The sequence below is a fragment of the Gymnoscopelus microlampas genome, assembly GCF_963454915.1.
Source record: "Gymnoscopelus microlampas genome assembly, chromosome: 6".
In the NCBI taxonomy this organism is placed as follows: domain Eukaryota; kingdom Metazoa; phylum Chordata; class Actinopteri; order Myctophiformes; family Myctophidae; genus Gymnoscopelus; species Gymnoscopelus microlampas.
Genome location: NC_139943.1, coordinates 51127660 through 51149920, shown reverse-complemented (window position 1 = coordinate 51149920; position 22261 = coordinate 51127660). Strand labels below are relative to the sequence as shown.

The window sequence follows — 22261 nt, the reverse complement described above, 5'->3', positions numbered from 1 at the left end:
ACTACAAAGTACTACCAATCAACTCTAAATTGCCTGAAACGTACTCCTAACAGGTTTTTGGGGGGACGATTTTGGCCTCCACACTTAGTGATTTTTTCGGATTTAACTTTCGTTTCGGTAGTGACCAACTTTTGTTTCGGTAGTGACACAATGGTGAAATGTACTAAGTCCAGAGCTCGATGAATGTTAGGGACCAAAAAAAGTCACTACAAAGTACTACCAATCAACTCTAAATTGCCTGAAACGTACTCCTAACAGGTTTTTGGGGGGACGATTTTGGCCTCCACACTTAGTGATGTTTTCGGATTTAACTTTCGTTTCGGTAGTGACCAACTTTCGTTTCGGTAGTGACACAATGGTGAAATGTACTAAGTCCAGAGCTCGATGAATGTTAGGGACCAAAAAAATCGTCACTACAAAGTACTACCAATCAACTCTAAATTGCCTGAAGGGAGTGTGTGTGCACAGTTTGGGAGCGACCGGGCCGACTGTGCCGGAGATTAGCTGGTGACAGACGGACGGACACACGGACGGACGGACAGGGGGTAAAACATACTCTCTCGCTATGCCTTCGGCCTGGCGGAGACAAAAATGCTCTGAAGTTCATAAATGTAAGACCAAGCTCGCTAAATGCTTCAACAAGGATCTCAAAACCCACCATGTGAAAAAACACTACGCAAAAAAAAAACTGCCATGACCAGATCTGCTAAAAAAACTGCATCGATGAAAAGAGGAAATGACGTACCTAAGCTCCATTTTAGAGGCAAATCTTTCCAGTGATAAAATGCAATGGCAACCAGAGTAATCAAAAAAGTCAACCTAAGAACAAGATGGTCAGGAAGAATACATTGAGGACTCTAACAGGAGCACTCAACCAAGGTTACTTCGACTGTGCATGCACCTCATGGTACCATAGCACCACAAAGGCCATAAAAACTTCAACCTGGTCCACAAGATACACTACACCACAAAGACACCCATTTACCTGTCAAACTACTTCAACCTGGTCCACAAGATACACTACACCACAAAGACACCCATTTACCTGTCAAACTACTTCAACCTGGTCCACAAGATACACTACACCACAAAGACACCCATTTACCTGTCAAACTACTTCACAAACGTCAATGAAGTCCACAATCACGACACCAGAGGGAGCTCCACTGATCACGTCCAACCCAGACTTGGCTCTAACAAGGGGTTAAATTCGTTCTCCTGCTATGCCACACTAAAATGTGGAAAGCCCTACCAACAGTCGTAAGGAGTGTAAAACCCTTCTCTCCTTCAAAACGCTCTAAAAGAGCCAAACTGGCCCCTGTAAAAGTCAAAGCAATGAATATCAACATGGAACAAAATACAAAATATTTTCAGATGGGGGTCCACGGCCAAATACAAATCATTTTGGGGGTCCTTGACATGAAAATGTTTAAGAACAACTAATATGTTATTATTTTAACAATAAGGACTGTTAGGATTTAGAAGACATTTGTACTCCCCAGAAGCAATACGTTTTGAGTTACAAATGTTCGCTTTAAAAAAGTATATATATTCAAAGATTTGCACAAATTGTCAAGATCTACAAGCTCATAGAGCTTGTAGATCTTGCGGCATGAGCTTGTAGATTTGCTATTTTTGAATCTAAAAATGACACAGATGCGTAGAAGTTTGGTCAGCTTTTAATGGAGTGCATATTGTGTGTATAATTATATACGGTACATAATTCATGTCTTTATTTACACATCAGTTCATAGAGATCAGACATTATTGCACTTTGTGAGACAGAATAACAATTCTTCATTTTTTACCTTCATAAAGTCTGCCTGGACACAGACCACCAGGTCAATACTACCTATACCAGGGGTCCTCAAGGTTTTTCAGACCAGGGACCCCCTTAGCTGAGAGAGAGAGATGAAGCAGGGACCTCCTTAGCTGAGAGACAGATGAAGCAGGGACCCCCTTAGCTGAGAGACAGATGAAGCAGGGACCTCCTTAGCTGAGAGAGAGATGAAGCAGGGACCCCCTTAGCTGAGAGACAGATGAAGCAGGGACCCCTTAGCTGAGAGACAGATGAAGCAGGGACCCCTTAGCAGAAAACAGCCGATCTACAAGCTCCGGCTGCGTTGTGAGCTTGTAGATCTGCTATTTTCGGCGACTGTTCCCCCCAGTATAGGGACACTGCTAGGGTTCAAGTGGAAAAAGTTACCATCACACAAAGATTTTGGCGGCCCCCCTGTAGAAACTCTGAGGACCCCCTAGGGGTCCCGGACCCCGTGTTGAAGACCCCTGAACTACAGTATCTAGATTGCATGTTACGTCTATGAACTGGATTGGTGCAAAAAGTCCATTTATGGCTCATCATTATTGCAGGACTGCATAACTAACCCTAACTAACTACCGCTATAACAGCTGTGTGCATTGCAACCATGTTGCCTTTTATTACAGTTTGATACTTTTCAACCACTTTTCGTTTCACGATGCAACGCGGTCGTGAGCTTGTAAATCAGCAATTTATTTAGCTATTTCGAAAAAGTCTACATTTTAGAAAGATTATAAATCGTGGGAAACTTCACCATGACTCAAGTGAGTCAATTAATTTAGCCTAATTAATTTAGCCTAACCTAAAACAGGGGTTGAAACAGAACTGCATAGCAGAACTATGGTTATATCAATACACCAGTAATGAAAGAACAATGATTTGATGCTCCTGTTATATGAAGTTATTTCATACAGGAGGCAACAATATGGACAGTGTTTCCATCCATACCAACAACATATTAAGGACTCTAGAACAGAACACTGGCTCCCAAACTGTTTTAGCTCCAGACCCAAATAAAAAGAGAAATGTGATGTGAAAATATGCGTATAATTTACTGGTTATTATCAATGTTGTGTTCTCTATAGGCTAGACAGCAGTTGGGCTGTGTGAGGTCTGGTACTGGTTACAATGTTTCTTATTGGTCCTCTAATAGTTACAATGGTTCTTATTGGTCCTCTAATAGTTACAATGGTTCTTATTGGTCCTCTAATAGTAACTATGTTTCTTATTGGTCCTCTAATAGTAACAATGTTTGTTATTGGTCCTCTAATGGTTACAATGTTTCTTATTGGTCCGCTAATAGTAACAATGTTTCTTATTGGTCAAGTAATAGTTACAATGGTTCTTATTGGTCCTCTAATAGTTACAATGTTTCTTATTGGTCAAGTAATAGTTACAATGGTTCTTATTGCACGGGCAAAAGTGTCTCAAAAGCATCTCTGTTTCCCTCTTTAGTTTTGATCTCAGAACTTGCACTAAAACCTGTCAAATGAACAGGTCAACAAAAAAAGAAAAGAAGAGAGCCATCCTCCCAGTACAAAAAGCTGTGATCCGAGGGGCGGAGCTAGCTCTGGTCAGTGATGTAGAAGGGGCGGAGCTAGCTCTGGTCAGTGATGTAGAAGCCCAGCTTGGTGACGGTCATCTCACGGCGGAGACGCATCACCTCCCAGAACATCTGCTCTGCTGCACAGGAGACAATACAGATGTTAGAACATCTGCTCTGCTGCACAGGAGACAATACAGATGTTAGAACATCTGCTCTGCTGCACAGGAGACAATACAGATGTTAGAACATCTGCTCTGCTGCACAGGAGACAATACAGATGTTACAACATCTGCTCTGCTGCACAGGAGACAATACAGATGTTAGAACATCTGCTCTGCTGCACAGGAGACAATACAGATGTTAGAACATCTGCTCTGCTGCACAGGAGACAATACAGATGTTAGAACATCTGCTCTGCTGCAAGGACACAACATGCAGATGTTAGAACATCTGCTCTGCTGCAAGGACACAACATACAGATGTTAGAACATCTGCTCTGCTGCACAGGAGGAGACAAAATGTTACTTTTCAGGATTCCAATTAAAACATTGTAAAAAATTGCAGATTTACAAGCTCAAAATGCGTCGCAGTGTGACACGTTTTGACCTTGTAGATATGCTATTTTTGCTACTTTTGTGTGACAGAATGGGAAAGTACAGCATTAATTTACGAAAAAATACAGAGATCAGAGGTGTCTGCCCAACAGTATATGCAATGTGGCCCTCTGGAGTGAGTGTGGACATATAGTGGCCCTCTACATCATCAAAGTTGTTAGAACATCTGCTCTGCCACACAGGAGGAGACAAGGACACAACATACAGATGGTCAACAGGACTGTCAGATGGACATGGTGGGCTTTGAATGAGCTATAGACGTTGAGACGGCACGGTTTCATGTAATCAATTCCCAACAGATCCCCAAACCTGTTGTTTTGGGGATCTGTTGGTTTCAGTTCATTCAACCTCCTCTTGTGTGTTGGCTGGTGACACGCTCCTAGCGAGACATATATATATACTTCAACCCGCAACGGTATTGCACACCGAGAAAACAGCTGACATGCAAGCTCACATTGCGTCGCGGATGTGACCGTTGTGAGCTTGGAGGTCTGCTCTTCACGCGGCGGAGCATAAATTAGGTTTGAGGGGATACAGGACATTGATGGGATACAGAACATAAACCAAGGTATATATTTCAACAGCGAGAGATCACAGTAAACATCAATCCTAAAGCTTCTTCCTCCACACTGGGAGGAAAACACTATCTGACAGTTTCATGGGATGCATTTTTACAAGTGAGACTGTGACCCCTTTTACATCGCATCTAATGAGCGGTTGGGTTCTTACAATATGTACTGCTGTGAATGAAGTACCGGATGCCTCTGTGTTTGCTTTAACTCACCATCATGTCTGACGAGGCCTTGCTGGATGTAGCGAATATATGTGAAGAAATTACACACTGAGGTGATCTGGTGAAGGAAACATGAGACCGTTAACTCTTTTACTGCCAAGGATGAGTAAACTCGTCAGTTGGCACATGCTTTTCTTATACTGCTACATACACTTTTTGGTTAGCATATTTGGGGAAACTGCTACTGTATATCTTGATTCACTTTTTTCCCCTGCATTTTTGACATGCTAATTTCAACGGCCTGTAACAAGCCAATGGGGGGTCGCAATGACTTTTTTTCTTCTTCGTGGAAGCACAGTGAAACCCTCCGTGATTATTAACGTTCGGGGGATCGATCATACTGGAGATACATATTCTATGACTACTTGAAAAGGTAAGTAAAACTAAAAATTGCTGGCACTGGGTGATTCATTTAAGTCTGTATATCTGGCAGTCAAAGAGTTAATATAATGTGAAGAAATGACACACTGAGATGATCTGGTGGAAGAAACACGAGAGCAGATCACATCATTAATATGAGATCTTTAGTAATAAAACACATTAATGTGTCTGTATCAATTCTGCAGAGGTAAAGGTCCTTAAAGGACAGATGTAATAGTAATAGATTACCCATGCTCTGCTTGAAGGACAGATGTAATAGTAATAGATAAAGGTCCTTAAAGGACAGATGTAATAGTAATAGATAAAGGTCCTTAAAGGACAGATGTAATAGTAATAGATTACCTGTGCTCTGCTTAAAGGACAGATATAATAGTAATAGATAAAGGTCCTTAAAGGACAGATGTAATAGTAATAGATAACGGTCATTAAAGGACAGATGTAATAGTAATAGATTACCCGCGCTCTGCTTGAAGGACAGATGTAATAGTAGTTTTCTTTGTCGCCCAGTTTGATGCGATGGAGACACAGACGGGACAGACCGCTTAACGCACACTTCCTGTAACACACAACGTCAACACATTATAAACACACACACAAAGTCAACACACACTATAACACAACACTGAGGACAGACACGCAACGTCAACACACACACACACACACACACACACACACACACACACACACACACACACACACGCCTGTCTGTCTGTCTGTCTGTCTGTCTGTGGTTGTGAATGCAGACGGATGGAACTACAACACATGCCACATATTGAAGCACTGAAGAAGAAGAGGTTTCAGAACAGTAGACAGTAGAAGAAGAGTTAGTGTGCGGTCACACTCACATACAGTATATTGGCTCTATGACACGTATGCAGGGCATGTGTGACCATGGTGCAAATATCAAAACATGCTGGCCTCATCCTTTCATCTAACTGCACATCAACTGAACACATAAGACACTAATCAATAGACAAGCTGTGAGTTTTTTTTTTTTTTTACTTCATGCTAATTTCTGTTAGAAAACAAGGTTCAAGCTGCAATCCTTTAACTTTTCATCTCCTATCTGAGATTTGAACCCGGGTGACGTGTCCTACATTTCAACCTCTCACGCCAAGAAGGAGGAACCCTCGCTTGTCCAGGGGAGATATTGTGTGATGAGCTTCAGACTCTATTATACTTGTTGACCAGCAGGTGTCCTTCCCAACACCAGAGTCTAGACCAGTAGGTGTCCTGCCCAACACCAGATTCTAGACCAATAGGTGTCCTGCCCAACACCAGAGTCTAAATGTCTCAATGGAAGAGTAGAGAGTCTCTGTTGTACACATACTGGTTAAAATATAGAAGTTATATTCATTATAAGTTTTGTATTGCAGCTTTTAGGAAGTGATCTGTCAGGTCAGGACTTAACGTTTCTATCGCTGCTCTACAGCCACTAGGGGGAGACATTTCACATCAAAACACTGCTTACAATTATGAACCCAAAAGAAACACAGAGAAACCTCTCCCATAAGAAAGCGTTTTTTTTTTTTCACTGAGCCCAGCACCCTGGCTGCCTCAAGTAGAAGATAGTTTAAAGTGATATTTCAATTTCAAACATGTCTGGGGTCATTTTATCGTCTACTCAGGCTTTTGTGTTTCCCCTCCAGACAGTTTTTAAGTTGTTTTATTCAGTATTCAGATATTTGATATTCATTTTATCAGACACGCCCCCTTCATATACAAACCCATTGTAACTTCAAACTCCATTTCAACCATGTTAGATTCATTGAAAACACCCGTCCTTGGTTCTGGTGAGTCATCCTGCCCTCCTAATACGTGAGGGGCCGTGTTCTTTCAATTACTTTATTCATTAATTTCATTTTCATGTTTTTATTGTATTGATTTTTTTTCATTTTCCCCACAAAATGATACAAAATTTATGAAAAAAAAGTAATTGAAAAAACACAACACATACAGTATGTAATGTGTATTTACTCACTTGGGTCCTCCACACTCCACGGCACTGGCTTTGACCACGGGAACAGAGGCCACGCCCACTGGTTCAATGGTCAGTGAGTTGTTCTCCACCGCACTCTGGACCAACTGAGATAACTGTAACAAACAACAACACTAATTAATACACAACTATTAATACACACTCTGGACCAACTGAGATAACTGTAACAAACAACAACACAAATTAATACACAACTATTAATACACACTCTGGACCAACTGAGATAACTGTAACAAACAACAACACTAATTAATACACAACTATTAATACACACTTTGGAACAACTGAGATAACTGTAACAAACAACACTAATTAATACACAACTATTAATACACACTCTGGACCAACTGAGTCCAAATATGATTATTTTGTGGGGTCTCCAGTTCAAATATGATTATTTTGGGGGGTCTCCAGTTCAAATATGATTATTTTGGGGGGTCTCCAGTTCAAATATGACTATTTTGGGGGGTCTCCAGTTCAAATATGATTATTTTGGGGGGTCTCCAGTTCAAATATGATTATTTTGGGGGGTCTCCAGTTCAAATATGATTATTTTGGGGGGTCTCCGGTTCAAATTTGATTATTTTGGGGGGTCACCAGTTCAAATATGATTATTTTGGGGGGGGGCCTGAAAGGTTTGTGAACCCATTAGACAGAGGTCTGCTATTGAGCTCATTGGCCATTATTCAAAAATAGACCACATGAATTCAGTGAGCCAATCAGAATCAAGCATTCAACCAAGCCGTGTAATGAGACGTATCGTTACATAGCCTCATTCCCAGCCTTACTCATCTGCGAGGAGAAAAGCCTGGTCACCATTTAACCAATTTAGAACTGAGGCCGTTTCTAAAAACGCCTTCTAAATCCTGTTTTCTGAAAAACTTCAAATATTGATTCAAAAATTACAAAAAGATTATGTTGCTACTGTATATACTGTACATAGCAACATGATGAACCCAAAAAGGGGTTCCCGTCCTGAAAGGTATAGTTACAAATAGGGGTTCCCGACCAAAATGGGTTAATGCAGAGAGTGTCTTTAGGAGTGCAACTTCCGACGCACCTATTTCCCCCGGAAACGATCTTTTTCGACCAATCACAAAACTTGTTTTATTCATGGAGATTGTAAACAGATTTTGTAAAGCGTCAACGGCATTTCCTTGTGCGGTATATACTTCCGCCATACTCCAGTACTTCTGTTTAGACACTGAACCGGCTAGGTATTGGCCAGCGTGATCGTTACACCCCTAATGGGCGTTGACGTCTGACCTCAGAGCGTGTGAAGGACAGACAGGGTCTTATGTCCTCTCGGTAGACCCTCCCCAGGAAGGCAGAGGAAGGTTCCAGAACGGGACGCTCTCTCCACGACAGGAACTCTGCATAGAGGACTGAGTCCATCTGGACGGACGCACACACGCACACACGGACACACACGGACACACACACACACACACACACACACACACACACACACACACACACACACACACACACACACACACACACACACACACACACACACACACACACACACACACACACACACACACACACACACACACACACACACACACGAGATGATTAGCTGGTTTGGTTGAGGGATTTAAACACGTATAACAATGCAGTTTTCCCACTTATCTTCTTCTTCACATGGTTGACTTTTACTTTTAAAAACATATTAGAATATTCAATATGTAACGTTTCCTGTGGTTTGTGGTGATGATGTCATCACTATGGGCCCAACCTCGCTAGTTCATGATTTGAGGCATTTTGTTCAAAACGAGTGACTCCTGCAAACTTTGTAAGCCGCAATCTTAGCCAATCAGGATGGAATATGAAACGTCCGACCGATCTGTCTTGATTACATGACTATAGAGATACTGTGTACCGATTAGCGTGAAATTTGTGCACAGTTTCATGCCAATCGGTCCAATCAGTGTTGGAGATTAGCTGCTCACAGACGGAATGACACACGGACACACCGACAGACAAGAGCGAAAACGCCTTCGGCCTGGCGGAGACAATAACATAACTACGGACAATATTATTGCGTCTGCTTACAGCAACAATCCTACATATCCTACATATCATTTTAGGAATGTCAGTCAGTCTTGTCTGTTTGTTCTCCTTGGTTCTCCTCAGTGGCTGAAGCAATTGCTCCGCACTTGCACATGGCCATTCATCATTAGCATGCACACTGTGAGGAAGCCCCTTTTTCTCTTGCGTTTTTATTTACGTTTTGCTGTAAAACCGATGACCGATGGGACTGTCGTTATAGTTATAGCCCCCCCTCAACCTATGGGATTTTTACACGGTTGCCAGGTTTCGCGAGAGAAACAAGCAACCAGGTCTATGAAAACAAGCCCAAACAAAGAGAGCCAAAGTTGCTTATAATAAGCAGACATGGCAACACGACGAGTGTGTCTGCCTGTTCGCTCAGGTCCGCGGCCATGTATGCGCGGCCACGCACGTGCGCATGCACGCTGGGGAGGCACGTGTCAGAAAGTACATTATTTGTGTTCGTGAAAGGGCCGTTTGTTTTTGTGACGGCTCCGCATGAGGATGCACCGTGGTGTGTGTGTGTGTGTTCGCGACGGGGGACGGCTCCGGCTGTTGAAACTGTTTATGAGCGGGTGTTTGTGTGTGTTCTCTGTGGCTTCACGACGCAGCGACGGGACACGTGCGTGCGTGTGTGTGTGTGTTGGAAGTGTTGCAGGTACCAAGTACAAAGTCACTTTCCACCCCTGATATACTGTCTGTGCACAGCGCATAACCCACACTGCACATACTTTGGGTGCTCATATCCCCCGACGGGTATGGTCTAGTCAGAACAAATCTGTAGAACAATGTTTCTCAATATGGGACCACCATGGGTCCAAATGGACTCTTACTGAGGATTTGTCCCAGATCAACTAAACTATCAAATGGGGGTGTGGCCTAATATGCATATCAACCTGTCAGGTGGTCTAAAGGGGTGTGGTCACAGTGTGACACCTGGTCTAAGGGGGTGTGGTTACCTGTACGATGAGAGGCAGAGGCCCCGCCCTATTCCTAGAGGTCCTGACCATAGAGGTCCTGACAGAATGGGCGGGAAACACACATTGGAAGAGAGACATCAGAGTAGATACACTCTGAGAGAGAGAGAGAGAGACAGACAGACAGACAGACAGACAGACAGACAGACAGACAGATGGAAGGAAAAAAGGAAAATGGCACATTGACCCTTAGGTAGAGGTTTGGCTTGTGTAGTTATTATATTATTATATATGAATATTATTATTGTTGAAGTCATGATGTAACTCCATAACTCCATGTATTGGTGCTCCATCCTCTCTTAAACTCTCTTAAATCCTCACATAAACCAATGAGAATTCTGACCATAATGTGTCATTCTGAAACCCTGTCCAGTGTGCAGTATACAAACTGTTGTTTATTATAATCATCTTCCTTAAAGGACTAGTTCACCCAAAAAATGACGTATTTCCTATCAATTACACACCCCATGAAGCATTGAATTCATGGAGATTATTTTGTTTTTGTCTCAGTCCTGAGACAATAATTTGATGACCGGCGGAAAGATGCTAATGTCTCCGGTAGGAGACTCAAAGATTCTCCTTGTGAGTCAATGTGTGTTGGCTCGTTTCGATTTCTAATCAACGAAGCAACTATTGGAGATTGTAGTTCCATCATGACCAGATAAATAAATAACTACACAACCTAAACCTTTAATCAGACTGAGTAACACATGGGTGTTGGTGCTGCTGTGTGATGGAGCCCAAATGATTAGGCAAGAGATCAAAGGTAAGAGTTAAGAGATCATTCAGAAATAAGAGTTAAGATACAGTGTAAGAGTTGAGACGAGAGACATAACAGGTGTTAAAACAGCGCTCGCCTCATTACATGCACGGGGGTCTCGTAGAATCGGGGGGGGGGGGGGGGGGGGGGAATGGTCCGGTCGTGTGGTAATACATTCCATAGTTATGGCCAGTTGAATGTGGCTTGTTTTCGCCAAAAACAACAGAAAGCAGAGAAAAATTTACTTTTATAGTGCTGTAAATCCCATAACACTAAACGAAACCAGCTCCATTTTGTTGTGATCACGTGATTTCTGGGTGTACTCTTTCCCTCACTGAAAACTCAAAAACCCGTCAATGGTGCTGGTGCATGATTTGGGAACCAACCGGAGCTTAAACCACGCCCCACGGAGCTCTCTGCTTGGTAAAGCGAGCTTGCTTTAACATTGAGAGAGAGAGAGAGAGCGCACCACCACCGTTTAAAAAAAAAGAACGAGCGAGTTGAGTGGATATTTAAGATATGTTTGGAGAGGAGGGAGGAGATAAGTACGGATGCAGGAGCATATTATCTCACGTGACTGAGAACGGTAAATACCGCAAACTGTACAGGAAAATGGGACATGCATTATTTTATAATATAATACTATAGATTGATATTTAGCGATATGTGTGAAGTGGAATGAAGAGATGTTAAGCTGCAGAACAGCTCTGTTAATCCCTGCATCCTAATGCACACATGCACAAGTAATAGTTTTTTTTTTTTAAGTGTCCTGACTGCATGGCATAAGGTACAGCCAGGCCCACCTATATACACAGTGTGGTGTAAAGTAACTAAGTACATTTACTCAAGTACTGTACTTTTCCAATTTTCAGTACTTTTACTTCTACTCCACTACACCTCAGAGGCAAATATTGTACTTTTACTCTACTGCAATTATATGAAAACTTTAGTTACTTTGTAGATTTAGATTATTATTACAAAACATACATTAACCACTTCAGCCCTATATACATTTCGGCCATTTGAAAATAGCCGATGCGACGCATTGTGAGCTTGTAGAACTGCTATTTTAAGATATTTTTATACATTTGAAAACTTGTGAATTGGGACATTGTGCATAATGAGTTCTTTCTACTTTTGTACTTTAAGTATATTTTGATACCAATACTTTCCTACTTTTACTCAAGTAAATTTTGAATTCCGGACTTTTACTTGAGTATTTCTATATTGCAGTACTGATACTTTTACTTAAGTAAGAAATGTGAGTACTTTTTCCACCACTGAATATACACTATGCTTTAATTATAATATAATGCATCATTCTATTACTATACCACGTCCGGGGGCGTGGTTTGCCCAAAGCTCCGGTTGGTTCCCAAATCAGGCGTCAGTGGCAGGCTGCGCCTTAGCATAATCTGACGAGGGAACTCGTCGGAGGCAGGCAAAGACTTAAGTGGGTTTTAACCAATCATCTCACCTCTCTGTCCTCGGTCGGGGGGGTCTGCGCCGACACAGAGGAGGGGTCCGGGTCCGTGGACCCCCACCCACCCCCTGGGAGGAGGACCCCGCTGGCGCTCTTGTTGCGGACGTGGGCCCCCCCTCCTCCCCCGCCCCGTCTGTGAGGACCCCTGCTGCTGAGCCCGGGGGACCGCAGCTGGGGGTGCAGCTGGCGGTTTGGCGAGGAGGGGGTGGAGGTCAGGACCAGAGCCTTCAGAGCAACCACCTCCGCTTGTAGGACGTCGATCTGAACCAGAACAAACACAGACCAAAAAGTTAGTGACACCCACAGTCACAAAACTACAGGGAGCGTCAACAACAATCTGGTACCACCCACCCATAAAACAAACATGGGCAAATTCTCCTTCTACAGCACCGCCACCCAGGTTTTGAATAGTCTAACCCCTTCCCTCAAAAAATGCAGTTCGCTGGGCTCTTTTAAAACAGCCTTAAAAACTCTCCTTTCTGGAGGCCAAAAGAGGAGGTAGTACCATTTTCCCGTTAGACAGACGACCCCCCCCCCCCCCCATTTTTTGTACATGTTACTTTTTTCTGCATTTTAGTTTTGTTTGTACATATAGTGTTATTTTTTCTGTATTTTTGTGTTGATATTTGAACTGTTTGGTTGCTACTATATATGTCTATGAATTGAATACCAAGGACCTCAATGGAAACAAGACCGCAAGGACTTTTTTCGACAGACCTTTTAGACAAAGTATTATAAATGTAATTGTAGTGTTTACATTTTTTGCCTAATAAAATATTCAATCAATCAATCAAAGACATGACATGATGGGCAATAAATCAATATTTTGTTTTTATTGATTGAATACTTGAATGAGTACAGTCAGACATTAATATATGTATTAATATATATTAATAATATATGTATGACAGAGAGACAAACCTTCCCCTGAGCTTCTTTTAACTGTTTCTCTGCTGCTGCCTGTTTGACGTTAGCCTCACGCACCATCTTATGAGCCTCCTGGAGGAGAGGAGAGGAGAGGAGATATAGTGGTTATCCTATCTCAACATCCTTTCATATTTTCTGAGGTAAACATTTGGTATCAGTTTAACTACTAAAGGTATAGAATGGTCAAATACCACAGTGCTGTTAACACAGTATCTTAACACATATTAAAGGGATATTTCACTTTCCAAAAAACTTTGGGTCATTGTATCGTCTACTCAGGCTTTTGTGAACCCCCCAGACAGTTTTTAAGTTGCTTGATTCAGTATTTAGATATTTGATATACATTTTATCAGACACACCCCCTTCCTATACAAACCCATTATAACTTCAAACTCCATTTTTAACATGTTAGATTCATCGAAAACACCCGTCCTTGGTTCTGGTGACTCACCCTGCCCTCCTAATACGCGAGGGGGCCGTGTTTTTTCGATACATTTTTTCATTTATTTTTAATATTTCTTTTGGAAAACGAAAAAAATTAAATACAATAAAAGAATTTAATAAAATAAATGAAAAAAGTAATCGAAAAAACACGGCCCCCTCGCGTATTAAGAGGGCAGGGTGAGTCACCAGAACCAAGGACGGGTGTTTTTGATGAATCTAACGTGTTAAAAATGTAGTTTGAAGTTATAATGGGTTCGTATAGGAAAGGGGCGTGTCTGATAAAATGAATATCAAATATCTAAATACTGAATGAAGCAACTTAAAAACGGTCTGGGGGGTTCACAAAAGCCTGAGTAGATGATAAAATGACCCAAAGTTTTTTTGAAAGTGAAATACCCCTTTAATATATATATATATATATATATATATATATATATATATCTATATATAGACACCTGTGTGTGTGTGTGTGTGTGTGTGTGTGTGTGTGTGTGTGTGTGTGTGTGTGTGTGTGTGTGTGTGTGTGTGTGTGTGTGTGCACGCTCTTGTGGCCAAGTCACTTCTTTTGGGCTTGTTTTCATAGACCTGGTTGCTTGTTTCTCTCGAGAAATCTGGCAACACTGGTCGGAATGTGTGAACACAAAATGTAATGTCTGACTCAGTAGAACCTGACATGATGCAACAGACTTTACCCTCCAAGCTTCTTTTCAGTTACAATAAAGTGTGTAAATGTCAAACTCAACCCAAACGGGTTAATGTGTGAATGGACCAGGTGACACTGGTCATATTTTCAATTAGCCAGTGCTAGCCCTGAAACATGAATGTCATATCATGACAGTCATGGTGGAAATTCAACCTGGTTTTGTCACTTTCTCCATTTACAACCCGTACATCTACATAAACGTTCACATTTCAAATATAATGTAGGCCTACTGACCCCACAGACACAGTTGTTACAATTTACATCCGGTGGGTCTAAGTACCCGCATCTTCCGTATTGTTCAATACAAAGCATTTTAACACACACACACACACACACACACAATTTTCTCCATATGCTTTCAACTACGCGACCCTATCGGTTGGGAGGTGTATTGCACTCTGATTACATTATAACTATGAGAAAATGGCCACGGATCGGATTAAAATACTTTTTATACGGAAGATACGGGTACTTAGACCCGCCCGATTCAAATTGTAGCATCCATGGCCGTGGGGTCTGCACTTTATATTGTAAATGTGAACGTTTATGTAGATGTACGGGTTGTAAATGGAGAAAGTGCCAAAACCAGGTTGAAGTTCCGCCATGGCGCTTGTGATAGACGAGCGTCATGTGAACCATGGCTAACCCAGTGGGTGTGTTGATTCTATTGTTGAGGAGAGAGGAGCCTCCTTCTCTCCCTGAGGAGAGAGGAGCCTCCTTCTCTCCCTGAGAGTGATAAGGGAGATATGACTGAAAGACTGTTCATTCACTCAGGAGTTTCTGTTAGCGTTTGAGTAGGAAATATTCACTGAAATGCTGTTATCGGCTATTTTCAGTACAGAGTCAAAGGTCAAGTTCACTATTAAGTCTTGCAGGTTTAAGTGGTTAAAATGAATCCAACACATTAATAGAAAAGATAACGTGCAAACAAATAAAGGATGATATTAATTGACACAACACTGATGACAGTGTCTGTCAAACAAGTCTATGAAGCTATCTATGAAATCTATGTTTCACTTATTTTATATCAATTAAACACCCCATGAAGCATTGAATTTAAAACAGGTCAATAGGTCAACATGTCAGCTGACCTCAAACAGACTGGCGGTCAGCTCCTCAAGCTCCGCCTCCAACTGCTCTCTGACCTGAGACAGACGCTCACACTCCTCCCCCTTCATCTGGAGCTCCTATATGGAGACAGACAGACAGACAGACAGACAGACAGACAGACAGACAGACAGACAGACAGACAGACAGACAGACAGACAGACAGACAGACAGACAGACAGACAGACAGACAGACAGACAGACAGACAGACAGACAGACAGACAGACAGACAGACAGACAGACAGACACACACACACACACACACACACACACACACACACACACACACACACACACACACACACACACACACACACACACACACACACAGATAGTAAAGATAGTTTTCTCTCTAAAGTGACAATGTAGCACAGCTCTGTTTATTCACATTTAATTGTACATACATTGTTTTGTTTTGGTCTAATCTTGATTGTCCCAAAAATATATATATGTCATTGCGTATTTAATGTCCTCAAAGTCACGCATCCAACGATTTCAACTGAGCAGATTGGACCTTCCGTTCCAGAGATAATGACCAAAACAGATTTCAATCGCAGATTTTTGATTACGTTTTGGCCATTGTCACCCGTTTTTTTTTTAATAACTCGGGCTAGGAAGGTCGGACGGAGACAAACTAGATACCAGAGTAAAGTTCACTTTGAGATGCATCCAACACATCCACTGCCATTTCCGTCGGCCTCACCGCTAGGCCGCTAGGGGCAAATTTGTTTTTGGCGGTAATAGATTTTTTTTTTCTAATCTGGAGAGGGCACTTTTTTACCGACGGGTAAAAGGGCAGGTGCTCAAGCCCGCTTTCATGTCTATGTGTGCACGTGCCTGCATGCATGCGTGAGTGAGTGTGTGCGCGTTGATAAGAACCTTCTGTGCGGTGTCCAGTTGTTGTCGGAGGATCTCGGAGCCTCTCTCTCGGATCTCCAGCGAGGAGCTCCGCAGACGCGACACGTTGCCATGGTGATCATTGTCGTGATGCTCCGCCTGCGGCTGGGCGTCGGCCCGGCCCACTCCCTCCCCCTCCTCCATGTTGGGCTGGGGGTCCAGGTCGACCAACCTGGAACAACAACAACAACAACAACACAAAACAGTTTACAATGTAGTCATTCATCAGACACTCTTAACCACAGTGACTTACAATAAACAAGGTAAACACATACATAGAATACAGAGACAGTGTAGTGTCTCAGTAAACTATAGGATCATAGAATACAGAGAGACAGTCTAGTGTCTCAGTAAACTATAGGATCATAGAATACAGAGAGACAGTGTAGTGTCTCAGTAAACTATAGGATCATAGAATACAGAGAGACAGTGTAGTGTCTCAGTAAACTATAGGATCACATGCTCTCTTAACCCATTTAGACCGGGAAAGAATCTGTAATTTTTAGATTTCTTTGGCTATTAAAAAATAGTAGATATGCGCTATGAGCTTGTAGATCTGCTATTTTTTGGAAAAAAAATGAACATTTGTGCAAATCTTTAAATATATATTTTTAAAGCGAACATTTTTAACTCAAATCTTTGCTTCTTGGGGATTCTACAAATGTCTTCTAAATCCTAACAGTTTTTTGAAAAAAAAAAACGTATGTTGCTATAATCAGTGGTTCTCAAACTTTTTCATGTCAAAGACAAAATTATATGTACTTGGCCGCGGTCCCCCCCTTCTCAAAATATGTTGTTTGGAGGGACCCCCCAGAAGCAAAGATTTTAGTTGAAAATGTTCGCTTTAAAAAATATATATTCAAAGATTTGCACACATTTTCACGATTTTTCAAACATAGCAGATCTACAAGCTCCTAGCGCAGCACTAGGTGCCGCACTATGAGCTTGTAGATCTGCTATTTTTGAATGGGCAAAGAAATCTTAAAATGACACACAGATGCGTTCCCGGTCTTCAATGGAGACAGAAGATGGCAGGAAGGGAGACACACAACACATAAAACAGTATCTGTGTGCATTCTGCATCCTCTGTACATTTGACACTCTGCTGCTGCAGAGACAAAGATACAGGATATCGTGTTTCTCTGCTCTTGCACATTTTTGACACTGCTGCTAAAAGATACAGATATTGTATGTCTTTAACCCATTCAATCCGGGAACACATCCGTGTCACTTAAAATGTCTTTGGCTAAAAAACATAGTGAAAATATGTGCAAATCTTTGAATAAATACAGTGGGTATTTGATACACTGCCGTTAGTGTTACTAATGGTTTTCTTTGAGACTGTGGTCCCAGTAACCTAGACTGAAAGAACGAGCCCAATCGATGGTCTTGAAGGGCGGAGCCAAACCCAGGCGCTGGATTCCAGCGCCTGGGTTTGGAGCACTCTGATCGGTTAGGAGATAACAAGGTCCTAAGACCAGCGTTCCTGCAAGGTTCTCCCAGGCTTTTTTTCTTTTGAAACAAAAAAAAAGGCATGGGTTTCCGAGGCTACCAGTAACCTGACGCTACCAGATCCAAGAAGCTTGCTCCACACATTGTTTCACAGCTTATGAGGAACCTGGTTACTCAATACCGCCCCATCTGGCAGGGTCAGGTTATGGTCCCAGCTCTCTTCATCTCAAGGTCCTTGAGTGGCCTAGCCCAGTGGTTCTCAAACTTTTTCATGTCAAGGACCCCCAACTTGACATTTATTAGCCCGCGGACCCCCCATTTGAAAAGATATGCCAGGGACCCCCATAAGAGAAGATTTGTACGGCTCTAGCAGTGATTTTCAACCATTTTAATTTCTTGGACCCCCAGTTTGACATGCATTAGGGCTACGGACCCCCATTTAATGGCATTTCTATCTCTGGGACCCCAATTTATATTGTAAAAATCAATGTTAATTTAACTCTGAGAGTGTACAAATGGAACCAAATGGACCCGTTTTGGTTCCATTTGTACATTCTCAGAGTTACAGACCCACAACCACAAGGGCCCATTTGGTTCCTAACTAACCACCATTTAGCTGGGGACCCCCTGGAACTCCCTCAAGGACCCCTGGGGGTCCCCGGACCCCACTATGAGAACCAACGGCCTAGCCAGTCTCCAGACCTGAACCCAATAGAATATCTTTGGAGGGAGCTGAAAGTCTGTGTTGTCCAGCGACAGCCCCGAAACCTGAAGGATCTGGAGAAGATCTGTATGGAGGAGTGGGCCAACATCCCTGCTGCAGTGTGTGTGCAAACCTGCTCAAGAACTACAGGAAACGTCTGATCTCTGTAATTGCAAACAAAGGTTTCTTTACCAAATATTAAGTTCTGTTTTTCTGATGTATCAAATACTTATGTCATGCAATAAAATGCAAATGAATTACTTAAAAATCACACAATAGGATTTTCTGGATTTGTTTTTCTGGATTCTGTCTATCACAGTTGAAGTACCTACCTAAGTACCTATTATAACAAATACTACTACATTCTTTGTATGTGCAAAACCTGCAAAATCGGCAGTGTATCAAATACTTGTTCTCCTCACTGTATATAGATACATTTTTAACTCAAATAAATATAATTGTGGGTGGTTTTTCTTTTTCTAAAACAAACTGTTAGGATTTAGAAGACATTAGAATCCCCAGAAGCAAAGATTTGAGTTACACATGTTAAAATATATATACGCATATATATATTCAAAGATTTGCACAAAGTTTCACAATAAAAAAAAGCAGATCTACAAGCCGCGCAATGAGCTTGTAGATCTTCTATTTTTGAATAGTCAAAGTATAAAATAATGTTTTTTAATGGGTTAAGACTAGACCCTGACCCTAACGTTCAGTTCTATTGCATTCAGTATCATCATCTTTATTTTTATCTTTTTTATTCTTACTTTTTATTACTATTATCTCATTGTTGTATCATGTTATGTTAGCAGAGTTCTGTGGAACAGCTCCCACCAGCATGTCTGTGCTTGTTGGGTTGTCACCATTATGAAATGTTTCTTGATGACTATTTGTCACTCAAATAATTGCGATTTTTGACATTGAACACTAATGAATAGAAATTGCATTTCTGTTTGGCGTTTAGGCTTTGAAGTTACACAGGACAGATATTATAAATAACTTATATACAAAGAAAATGACTGACATATTTAATAATTTAATACTTTAAAAAAATCATTTAATACTTTCAAAAAATGAAGAAATTGCAGAAATTGCAGATCTAGAAGCTTACAATGCGGCTGATATTTAAAAAGCTACCAAAAAAACTATGTTTCTTAGATGCATCATTAAGAATAATACGTTTTAAAACACAGCCTGGAGTTTCTTATGTTCTCAGTCATTTAAAGTGATCATAATATAAAGTGACTTGAAGAAAAACTTGTGATTAATTGAAACTATAATAAATGTTGAATTGAAAGTTGAATATGGGTGGCATCGGGTGCATAAAGCACTGCGAGCGCACTGGCCAATACAAACTACGTGAGTGAGTGCGCTCCCGGTGAGCAATTTCCCAACCAATAGTTTCTCTGAATTGGGTCAGCATGGCGACATCTACACACAGATTCTCAAATTAAAGTAGCACTACATTAATCAAGCTCCTTAATCTTAAATGTTACAAAGTGTCCCTTTAATGTTACAATCTGTCTAGCCTTAGATCAAGACTATCGTAGATGAATCTTATCGATTTGGACATGTTTTATATCTACGAGTCTTAGCGACCACCCTCCCAGATTGCCCTGGATTGTCACCAGTAAAGCCTGTATTTTTACAAACATGTACAAATGATAAATATAAGGTGTTTACCCGCTTTTTGTCCGGCGTGTCGGTGTAATGTATTAGTCCATATGTTTCAATAAAGAAATGTTTTAATCCCGTCTGTGGCCGAACGCCTTTTTTTCCCCCTCGTTTACTTCCTGTTTACATTGAGTGTAATTCAGGCTTTCACCGGATGCGCCCCGTCACTACCACCCATTGGGAACCTCTGACAGAATCGGCCACAGAAGGGGATTAAACACTTCTTTATTGATAAATATGAACTAATACATTACGCAAATACTCCGGACACATAGTTAACATTTGAGACAAGCTGTTAAGAACCTTATATTTAGCATTTGTACATGTTTGGAGAAATACAGACTTTACTGGTGATATTCCAGTGGAAACTGGGGGGGTAGATTCATATATATAAAAAATGTCAAAATCCATCAAATACATCTACGATAGTCTTGACTCTTGATCTAAGCCTGGCAGGCCTGATCTAAGGCTACAATCTGTCCTTAATGAATTTGTCACAATGTTATGCAATCGTTCCTTAAAGTTACAATGTACAATGTGTCCCTTTAAAGTTATGTTATGTACAAAGTGTACATAAATTGTGATTGTAACTTTAACATAAGGACACTTTGTAACATTGTGACTCAGAATGTTACAAAGTGTCATTATGTTAAAGTTACAAATATGTCTAACATTGTGACAACATCCTAAATGTCACATTATGTTCAATAATACATACATTCATAACAACAACAACAATGCAATCCTCCCACCTCTGTGTGTGTGTGTGTGTGTGTGTGTGTGTGTGTGTGTGTGTGTGTGTGTGTGTGTGTGTGTGTGTGTGTGTGTGTGTGTGTGTCGCTTACCCGGTGTATGTTTGTTCAGAACCAACACTTTAACTTCAGAACCAGCAACCCACAGACAGACAGACAGACAGACAGACAGACAGACAGACAGACGGAGAGTCTGTGACACACACACACACACACACACACACACACACACACACACACACACACACACACACACACACACACACACACACACACACACACACACACACACACACAGAGAGAGAGACAGGCAGACAGAGAGCCAGAGAGACAGACAGACAGACAGACAGACAGACAGACAGACAGACAGACAGACAGACAGTATCAGAACCTGTCTCACTCCTTCCAGGATCACTTTAAAACAACAACAAAGCGACTTCAATCAGATCTCAACACTCCTCCTCTAGGATCGACGCTCCCATGAACAGAGCAGATCTACAAGCTATCGCCGCGTCGCTCGGCGAAGCGTCGATAGCTTGTAGATCTGCTCTGTTCATGGAGCGCTGAGAGCGCTGGAATGCGGACGCTGACGTAGACAGATCCCATAGGCCCGGAGGGTCTCCAGTGATCTGCTGTGATTGGCTCAGACGTGGTTGTCAGGCCAACCGCTGAGGTTTTTAATTTATGATGACTGTTCACTTTCTGTCTTAAAGAGTTTAGTTTGTAGATGGAAAATGATCATATTTGGGACTTTATCACATATAAATATATATGTTTTAGGAATGTTTACAGAATGTTTTAATGTAAATAATAATAATACAAATAAAACTATTATTATTATTATTATTAGTAGTAGTAGTAGTAGTAGTAGTAGTAGTAGTAGTAGTAGTAGTAGTAGTAGTAGTAGTAGTAGTAGTAGTATTATGTAAACACCAAGGGCTGTCGTGATCATAATCCTCATGGTTAGAACAATGGACAGTTTTTATAAATTCATTCGCTTTTAGTTTCAAGAAAAAAACATGCAGTCTATAGATTTAAACACTATAGAGAGTAAAAAGGTGATTTAAATCCATACATATTACATTTACATAAAGGTACATGTTGGTGTTCATTTTACCTTTGTTTATACCTTTATTTATACCTTTGACCAAAAATAAATAAATAAAATAAA

The 22261-nt window shown here is 41.3% G+C and overlaps 2 protein-coding genes across 6 annotated transcripts in view; one reads left to right on the top strand and one right to left on the bottom strand.

Moving 5' to 3' along the window:
• The window catches only part of hps5 (HPS5 biogenesis of lysosomal organelles complex 2 subunit 2), a 120129-nt gene that overhangs the window by 71142 nt on the left and 26726 nt on the right, over window positions 1-22261 (top strand). The window lies entirely within an intron of this gene.
• rab3il1 (RAB3A interacting protein (rabin3)-like 1) lies at window positions 1707-21543 on the bottom strand. Of its 5 annotated transcripts, none has more exons than XR_014600923.1 (11): window positions 21184-21541; window positions 16489-16678; window positions 15593-15688; window positions 13349-13426; window positions 12422-12688; window positions 8419-8547; window positions 7135-7247; window positions 5610-5709; window positions 4764-4830; window positions 2084-3502; window positions 1707-1988 (listed from the first exon to the last, which is right to left on the bottom strand). XR_014600923.1 is itself a non-coding variant. In XM_084059288.1 (10 exons), the coding sequence occupies exons 2-10, from the start codon at window positions 16648-16650 to the stop codon at window positions 3417-3419; spliced, it is 1095 nt and encodes a 364-aa protein (XP_083915414.1). In that variant the 5' UTR covers window positions 16651-16678; window positions 21184-21543; the 3' UTR covers window positions 1707-3416. The 5 variants fall into 5 exon arrangements, 3 of the variants coding, with proteins under 3 accessions (XP_083915414.1, XP_083915412.1, XP_083915413.1); XR_014600924.1 differs by having other exon boundaries at window positions 1707-3023; window positions 3234-3502; XM_084059288.1 differs by having other exon boundaries at window positions 1707-3499; window positions 21184-21543.

Excerpts from the sequence above, each read along its gene's own strand:
- rab3il1 (XM_084059286.1), bottom strand. The coding sequence starts at position 16,650 with ATGGAGGAGGGGGAGGGAGTGGGCCGGGCCGACGCCCAGCCGCAGGCG. Across the intron at positions 15,689-16,488 it reads AACTGGACACCGCACAGAAG|GAGCTCCAGATGAAGGGGGA; the intron begins GTTCTTATCAAC and ends GTCTCCATATAG. Across the intron at positions 13,427-15,592 it reads TGACCGCCAGTCTGTTTGAG|GAGGCTCATAAGATGGTGCG; the intron begins GTCAGCTGACAT and ends CCTCTCCTCCAG.